The following is a 9475-nucleotide window of genomic DNA, read 5'->3' as shown; positions in this document are numbered from 1 at the left end:
TAAAGACACTTAACAAGGTAATTTATGTATGTCTATTTCCGTCGTGGCATTTTGCGTTTTGGTTGTATTGATCTCATTTTGGTGCTCATTTATGCTTTCATGTGTTCATACCGTAAAAGTGCTTTAATTTGTTGGTGTTTATTCAACTCAAAATTTGCAAATCAGAAAAGCTAAAGGAGAGAATTCCATGAAGCTCATTTATACTACCTATTAAACAACTCTTCTTGATTCGAACGTGCACGATTTTCAAGAAGGTTTGGATATGTAAGAGAGAATTCCATGAAGCTCTGACTAATGATTTGTCTCGGTAATGCCTCATTACAGTGATTCGATTTAACTCGGTCACATCAAAATGATTCGAGGACTTATATGTTTTTTATAAGGCTAAATAATTGCCACATATGCACTAACGGATGTTAAAGAAAACAGGACGGAAAAAGTCAAATGTGTGGTACTAAATAAATTAAAAAAAAACGGTGATACTTTCTTAAACACCAAATTAAAAGTGTGGCACTTTATTAAACAAGCCTGTTATAGGTGAAAAAGCGAGGGTATAACAACCACACCCAATATTTCGATTAGCAATCTGTATGGACAAACTCCAATATACTTTCTAGAGAATCAACTAGACAGTCAGACTCAATCTAGATAAAAAGTATATCAAAGATTTTATATCTCAATCTCTCGATTTGATCTATACTCAAGGAAATAGAAATCTGCGAGTCTTTATCAAAGAGAGATAACTTGGATGGTACCAAAGACCAATATCCAATTGTCAATCAATTTAAATCAACAACCCAAAAGGTCGTATATTTTAATTGATTGAACAACGCACAACCTGTGATATTTCAGTTATATAACAAAATATAATGCGGAATAGAAATAACACAGACACCAGAATTTTGTTAACAAGGAAATCACAAATGCAGAAAAAATCCCGGGACCTAGTCCAGATTGAACACACAGTGTATTAAGCCGTTGCAGACACTAGCCTACTGCAAACTAACTTCGGTCTGCACTGTAGTTGAACCCAAATCAATCTCACACTGATCCAAGGTAAAGTTATGCTCATAAGTCTCTGATCCCAGCAGGATGCTACGTACTTGATTCCCTTAGCTGATCTCACCCACAACTAAGAGTTGCTACGACCCAAAGTCGAAGACTTTAATAAACAAATTTGTATCACACAGAAAAGTCTACGGTGATAGATAAATTCGTCTCCCACGAATATACCTATGAGTTTTGTTCCGTCTTTTGATAAATCAAGGTGAACATGAACCAATTGATAATCCAGTCTTTTATTCCCGAAGAACAGCCTAGAGTTATCAATCACCTCACAACAATCTTAATCGTATGGTAGCGAACCAAGATGTTGCGGAATCACAAACGATGAGATGAAGATGTTTGTGATTACTTTTTATCTTGCCTATGGGAGATAGAAATCTCAAGCCAGTTATTACAATTGTACTCGTACGATAGAAACAACAAGATCAGATCACACAACTACGAGAAAGTAGTATCGGTCTGCATTCACAATCCCAATGAAGTCTTTATGTCGTTAACCCAGTTTGAGAAAAGAAAACTATAGGTTAAAGGAGAATCGACTCTAGCTTACAACTAGTATCACACGTAAGGTGTGTGGATTAGGTTTCCCAGTTCCTAGAGTTCTCCCTTATATAGTCTTTCAAATCATGGTTTGCAATCAATGTTAGATTAGTAACAAAGCATTCAATATTCACCATTAGATGAAAACCTGATTAGATTCAAGCTAATATTTATCAACCGTTATATAGAAAACATAGCTTGTTATACACAAATGAAATACACGTTTTTAGGATCGTGTCACCGTACCCAAACTTGTACATTAGTTGGTTCAACAATAGTTAACCAAATGGTTAGGCATATGATCACTTTCATATCAACCATATTCTTCTTCACCATAACTAGTTCAAATGACTCAAATGAACTAGTTAGAGAGTTGTTCAATTGCTTAGATCTTATGTAACTTCACAAGACACAATCGAAGCAAAAACGATTTGATTCACTCGAATCGGTTCATGAACTTTATTGCCACGTTTTGCAAAAGCATTCCTTAATCAATATAAAGATGAGTTCAAGAACAATCGTTTTTAGATATGACCTACTCAAGTTCGCGGAATGGGTTCGCGGACTTAAGTTCCGGAAAGAGTTTTCAAACTCCAGCAGATATTCTCGGGTCGAGAACTATCGTCAGTTCGCGGACTGAGTTTGCTGATTGAGTTCTCAAACTCTAGTATATATTCTCGGGTCGAGAACTTCCGCCAGTTCGCGGACTGAGTTTGCAACTGTGCAAACTTCCGGTTCTCTTGATCAACAAAGTTCGCAAACTTTGATTCAAGGAATATGACTTATACATATATGTGTTTCCACAACAATTCTTATATCCACCAGTGGTTATATAATCTAAACTCTCATTTCAATCATTGAAACATTCTCAGAGAACGTTATATAATTATTATTCACAAACTATTTTTCGTCAGAGCAATTTTCAAAGTGATTAAAACATAATATAACTTTCGTCACTAGGTAAAGATGAACTTGGTTAAAGCGAAAGCTTACCAACACATATTTCGAGAAATAGATAGGCGAGATAAACTCGGCTCGAAATATCAAATGTGTATAATCTAAGTATATATAGAAAAACGAATTTTGTCTCAAGATAGGAGATAAATAGACCTTTGAGTCATAGATAAGTTCAAGTCTGCAGATATCTTTTAGTCGATGAAGTTTCATCAGTTCCTTGAGTAGTTCTTCGTCTTGTATGATGATCGCCATGGAGTTCTTGAGCTCAAATACACTTTTTATCCTAGTCCGAGACCTTAGCTATAGTAGACTAGAAATTAAGACTTATAGTTTTGATCACTAACATTAACAAACATGCTTGAGATAGCAACACATGCGAGTTCGACCGAGCAATGCTCTAACGATAGGGGCGGCATGGTTTATTAGACGTATACGCATCCAAAAAGGGTCATTACATGATAATTCAAGTTCCCCTTATCCATAAAAAACTGGAAATGACAAATTAACCCTTACATAGTTTAGTGTTGATAATCTAGTTTAGTATTAATGATTAAGTTTCACTTCAATTAACTCTATATCAAAACAAAATCAGATTTTAGAGTTTAAAAAAAAATCCATTTTTTTTATCTTTTCAGAGCTAATTACGGTTGGAATTTTGCTCGTAACCAACCGTAAATCTTAGTTACGGTTCGTAAAAGATGAACTACCAACCGTAACTGGTTAAATTTGTAGAAAACCCAATCGTAAAACCAGTTACAGTTGGTGACTAAATGCTCGATAGCAACTGTAACTTAGTTACGGTTGGTAACCAAATGCTCGATACCAACCGTAACTGAGTTACGGTTGGTAACCAAATGCTCGATATAAGTTACGGTTCGTAAACTAAAATGGTTACCAACCGTAACTGAAGAAAATTCTCAGATTTAAGAAGATACGGTTGGTAGTTGGACTATTACCAATCGTAACAACTTCAAAATCTCTAGTTACAGATCTTAATATAGTTAAAATCAACTATAACTCACATAAACCCAGAAACTTCAATTTCAATTTTCTTATAAAACCCTAATTTTGATAGAAATTAAACTTAAATCGAACAAAATAAACTAAACCCTAATTGGGTTTTCAAAACATACTTCATATAAGTCATTACACTACACTTGATTAATTTTTGAATCGTCGATTAATCGAAGACGATGAAAGTTTGAGTTTTAATGGAGGTTACTGTTGATGGGAGGAGGAGAAGAGAAGAAGAAAGAAAATAAATTTTCAATTTAGTTTAGATTTAGGTTAAAAAATGGGGAGGATAATCTAGTCAATTAACATCCCCTTTAGGACATCCCCTAACCAACTAAAGGGACATTACTATCACACTGTCTCCCCTCTAATAAAACATGCCGCCCTTATAACAGGCTTGTTATTAAAATCACCAAGTTACAATTTATGCCTTAAAGGTCAAATATTTGCATTAGGAAGTAGTAATGATATCTACCCAGTAATAAAAGATTAAAAACGCCTTTCAAACCGGTGATTTAGAGACCTTGCAAGTGAATAATCAACATGGCTTAATTGGGGGCCCCAGAAAATAATTAGGGGCCCCTAGCTACAGGACAAAAAAGATCATGAAATAGTAATTGGTGGTTATCCCTTATCCCATTTTTTTAAATGGCTAAACTACCCCCAAATCATTAGTGATAATTAAGTTAATTAATTGTTAATTAGTTTAGTTAGATTAAAATAAGATTTAGGGATAAAATTTTGATAAAAGAAAAATTGTGTTTTTGTGTTTTGGAGAGGAAGAAGTTGAGTTTTTGGGGGAAATTTTAGGGTTATTTGAAATGAGTGATTCCAGTGGAGGAATCCTATTGCTCAAAATGAAGGAACCAATCCTCCAAATAAAGAACCCGAAGCTCAAAACAATCAGGTAAACTTCCTATACTCTTCAAATTACATGAATGATGCTCCAAGTGGTCGATTCATGTACACTATGCAACTACTCAGAGTGAGGGTCGTTAAGTCGAGAGGGTAATAAACGAACGACTCTAAGGAGTTGTCAATTACTTGACACAACCATTGACGACTCAAACCTGCAACTTTTGCAGGTTATGAAAAATCGTCAACCAAGTGTGATATAATTGACGACTCCATCTAGTTAGGTCACATAGAGTCGTTAACTTAATATGTTTAGAACCCAGCGACTCTAAAACTTTTTATTCTATGAAGATGTTACTCTTAGGATCGTTAATTTGGCATTCCTATATACTGACGACCCTATCAATCAATTTCATAGATTAATGAGAGTCGTCATTCCCTACTATATATATAAATAATAATGACTCTATCACTTAAACGACTTCAAAATTTTACAAATTTCATAGTATAGTCGTCATTTCATAGATCAAGGGTCGACATGCAAAATTTATAAAACCAAACGACCCTTTAACATTGTTAACGACTTCAAAAATTTGACATGACGACCCTTCAACATAGTTAACGACTACAACCATTTGACATGACGATCCTTCCTATTTTTGAACAGAGAATAAATTTTGTATCATATAGAGTCGTTAGTTTCATAAAGGGGTCGTCAAACAAAAAATCGTTAATGCTTTAGAAATATACTGACGACCCTATCACTATTTGGGACATAGAGGTGGTTCTGCATAAGACAGAGTCGTTCGTATTTAAAAAGGATCGTCGAGAAGAATCGTTAACGATTTAGAAATTCCTGGACGTAATGTTCATCAATTCAACATGCATATCAAAAATCGTTAAGCAATAAAAAACCGTGGTTAACGACCCTGGAACTGTAACTGCAATTTTGCAGTTGAAAACCTAATTTTTCAATCAACAAATCAAATTAAAGGCAAACCCAACTTAGATTAGGGGATATTAGTTCACTTACGACGATGAATCAGTGAGATTTTTTTTCTCAGAATTCGTTAATGGAATGGGAGGGAGGGCGCGGAGGAGAAGAAGGATAGGAGGAGAAGAAGTTTTGATTGAAATGAAGATTGGGGACCTAGATTAGTGGTTAATGAAACTTTTAAGGTAGTTATTAGAAAAGGCTAAATTAGTATTTTCACCAACATTGTGGAAGCTCTTTATCTTTTATGGGGAGGGTATAGATTGGGTGAGGCCCCTAATTATTTTCCACGGCCCCAGTTAAGCCATGATAATCAAGTCTGTTAACCGGAAAAGCGAACACGGTTCAGGAGGAGAACTCTAGTTGCCATTGGCACTCGTGATTTGGATACGTTACAAGGTCCTTTCACATATGAGGTACCCTAACAATAGATGATGTGTCAAGGTCGCACCAAATCCTCCCCAGAAACGGACTTCAAAACCTAAAATATTCTCTAACGGCTACGAATTCCCTCTATAAAACATCTAAAAATCTTCTCTCATACCTCAAATCTTTCACACTCTCTCCTTTCTGAATATTTCACACATATCTTCTCTTGTACAATTACTATTTTTTCCTCAGTCTCTCAATGGGTGGTAAAAAGGGTGGATCCGGCGGAAGCAGCTTCAATTCAGAAAAGAACAGGTAATAATAATTCTGTTTTTATATTTTTTAATTATAGTGGTTTTAGTGTTCAGATGAGTGTTTGTCTCGAATCAATTGATGATTTTGAGACAAAACTCATCAGAAAGATTGATTCTTTTTTCGTTCTTGTTAGTTTCATGCTTCTTTAATTTCAATTTCTTTGTGAAATCGTATTTGGGTACTTTTGTTTTTGGTAATTGTTTGTTTCTTAGCAACCCAACTTTTAGATCTCCAAATTAGGGTTTTGGTGCGGTTTGGGAATTAGAAAGATTTTCGGTTTTATGTGATTGTTGGTTATTCATCATCATCTTCTTCTTGTCTTATGTTTTTTTCCTATCTACCTTTGTACAGTGCACCTAATATCAACATAGTGGAGATGAAAAACAATGTAGACAAATTGCTAGAAAAGATGGAAGGGTTGAGTGAATCATTGGATCAATTTAAGGAGGATGCATCAACTGAGAGTAATAGAGTAGATAAACTGGTTGAGGATGAGAATACTGGATTGTCCAATCTTGTTGAAGATATAACCACGGACATTCGAAAGGAATTGCAAGCCGTGAGAACCACTGCAAACAATGTCGAGACTCTGCTGCATACTTTGGCAAGAGGCTTAATGGATGTTGGGAATATCATCGTCAAGGCTCCCGGTTATGTGGCGAAAACCGTCGTGAATGCTCAAACAACAACAAATCTTGAGGCCGAATTGAAAGAAGATAAGGAAATTCTGAGGAAGGCTACAAAGGAAATAGTTGATGCATACAAAAAGCTAATAGATCGCCTTGATACAGCACACAACAATTCAATAGTGATCTTAACCCTTTTATTCGCCCTTAGTGTCTTCTTTTACAGCCATAGTCTTCCAGCAGGAACCAGAATGAAGCCCGTTGAGTTTTCTGGAAGAGTGTCAATAGTCATCCTATCTGCAGCAGTTTGTATGTGTTATCTATGGCTCCAGTATCAAAAGATTTGTAACATTGGTTTACAACTAAGGGCTCTGAATGGACGTTTCCAAGACTACACCAACGTCTTCACTTCCCTTTCAGAATCCAAGGAGGAAAGAGCTGAAAAACAACCCAACACCCAAGGCAACCAAGTCGAATTGCCGGTAACAGCAGCAGCCCAATTGGTGGGAAAATACAAGCATCTTGAAAAACGGAAACTGATTTCGGCTTTCGAAGCAGAGACTTTCCGAAAGCAACCCATAGAAATGATGCCGTCGACTTCAAAACTCTATCTTTGGTTCATTGGTTTGCTTTTCATAGGAAGTGCTATCTTAATGATTGCAGGGGCTGTTAATGAGTTTAAGAACGGCAGTCCATGATTCTCATGGAAGTTGCAGCCGTGGTTAGAAATTAACAAAGGGGTCTGCTAGTGCAAGTAACATTTAGTTTGCTTTCATGTATTTTATTTTGGTGATTGATGTTCCTGTGTCTAACTCTTCTTAACTTTTGGAAGGGGCATAGTTTCCCGATTATGTAATGCTGTTAGTCATCAGGGGAATTGATTATTGAATCAACTTCTTGCTCTACAAAAAATGGGTCTGCTAGTGAAAGTTAGCCGCAAGAGGCTGGGACTCAAATCTATCCACAATAAATGTAATTGGTTCTTTATAATTAAACCAATGTCCATTTCCTTCATAGTTATTGAGTTTTATGTTTCATCAATTTTGGATCAAAAACCAGTTTTAGTGCAAGTAACATACACACTTTAGTTTGCTCTTTATGCATTTTATTTTTGGTGATTGATGTTCCTGTGTCTAACTCATCTTAACTTTTGAAAGTGGCATAGTCTCCTGATTATGTAACTTCTTGCTCTACTATATACCATTCTGTTGATGCCTCGGATACAAGTGCATGTATGCATATGTAAGATATGTTTTTGGAAATTCCTCCTTTTCTTTGTTTTTCTGAAAGAAAGTCTGGTACAGTTTCTTAATCTAGTTCAGCAGATAGTTCCGACGGAAAGTCTGGCACAGCAGATAGTTCGACTCCGCTTTTCGGCCTGATCGAGGGTGCAGTTGTATGAAGAGTACAGGGTTACGAAGTTAACTGACCACTAGGTGCATTTTAGAGCCCTGCTGTATATATACCGCAATGTTGCTGTTATTGTAATTGTTTGCTATTGTTGCTGTTATTGTAATTTTTGCTGTGGCTGGTGGGTTCTTATCAATAATATGAATGATTACTGAGATTTTGTAAAAATTAAGCATTGTGCTCAAAACCCGTTGCATTTTCAATCCCAGAATTTTTTGGATCGAAATCTTTTTAGGTTGGGGTTGGCAGGTACCGGTATATCAATCTTGATGGAAATGAGAATGGTGGTTCTGCTGCTGCCGTAATTCATGTTCAACTAACTAACTTAATTATTTTATTGTTCTATTTGTTGTATTCATGGAGAAGACAATTGATTATTCCCTAGTGAAAATTACAGGGAGACCCATTCTTCCAGATTTTTCCACTGTCAAACCCACAGACAGAAAAGTTCAGACGCGCACCCATTTTCCCGTCAAAAATTCGTAGCAGACCCATAATTTATGAAATTCTGCTTCTCAGTTTTTAAAAGGCCAAACTACCCTTTTCTTCGAGCGACGAACAGAGAGAAGCGAGAAGAAAACAATGGTGAACTCAGATTCTTCATTTTTAACATTTGGATTTTAAGTAAAAAGAAATTAAAATTGAAATTGAAAAGGGTAAGAAGTGTGTTGCAGTATTTCGATATCAACTGAATTGGAAATTTTCATACCTTATTTGTCTCCATGTTTTTGATCTCAATCGGAAATATATGATTAGATTTGAATTAAAGATGTTATGCATAATGCCTTATGCATAACATTAGTTTTGTTTAGATGCATAAAACATTATGCATTATTTTGTTTTAGCTGCATAATGTCTTATGCATTACTTTTCTCACTTTTCTGGTTATGCATCAGTTTTTTTTAGATGTATAAGACATTATGCATTATTTTGTTTTAGCTGCATATTGTCTTATGCATTACTTTTTTCACTTTTCTGATTTATGGATTTTTATGCACGTGCATAATGTCTTCTGCATCATTTTGTTTAGTGCATAAGACATTATGCCATTATTATTTCTGCATAAAACATTATGCATTATTTTTGTTTTAGCTGCATAATGTCTTATGCATTACTTTTTTCATTTTTCTGGTTATGCATCAGTTTTGTTTAGATGCATAAGACCTTACGCATTATTTCGTTTTAGCTGCATAATGTCTTATGCATTACTTTTTTTCACTTTTCTGGTTATGCATCAGTTTTTTTTAGATGCATAAGACATTATGCATTATTTTGTTTTAGCTGCATAATGTCTTATGCATTACTTTTCTCACTTTTTCTGGTTATGCAT

At 35.3% G+C, this 9475-nt stretch overlaps 1 protein-coding gene across 1 annotated transcript; it reads left to right on the top strand.

Moving 5' to 3' along the window:
* The first annotated feature begins 5769 nt into the window (after positions 1-5769).
* Positions 5770-7749, top strand: LOC113343363. Its single transcript, XM_026587586.1, has 2 exons — positions 5770-6109; positions 6461-7749. Exons 1-2 carry the CDS (start codon positions 6054-6056, stop codon positions 7431-7433), a joined length of 1029 nt encoding a protein of 342 aa, XP_026443371.1. The 5' UTR covers positions 5770-6053; the 3' UTR covers positions 7434-7749.
* Positions 7750-9475: the final 1726 nt, after the last annotated feature.

Source organism: Papaver somniferum, unplaced genomic scaffold (genome assembly GCF_003573695.1).
Source record: "Papaver somniferum cultivar HN1 unplaced genomic scaffold, ASM357369v1 unplaced-scaffold_57, whole genome shotgun sequence".
Lineage (NCBI taxonomy): Eukaryota > Viridiplantae > Streptophyta > Magnoliopsida > Ranunculales > Papaveraceae > Papaver > Papaver somniferum.
This window is presented reverse-complemented; position numbering and strand designations above follow the sequence as displayed.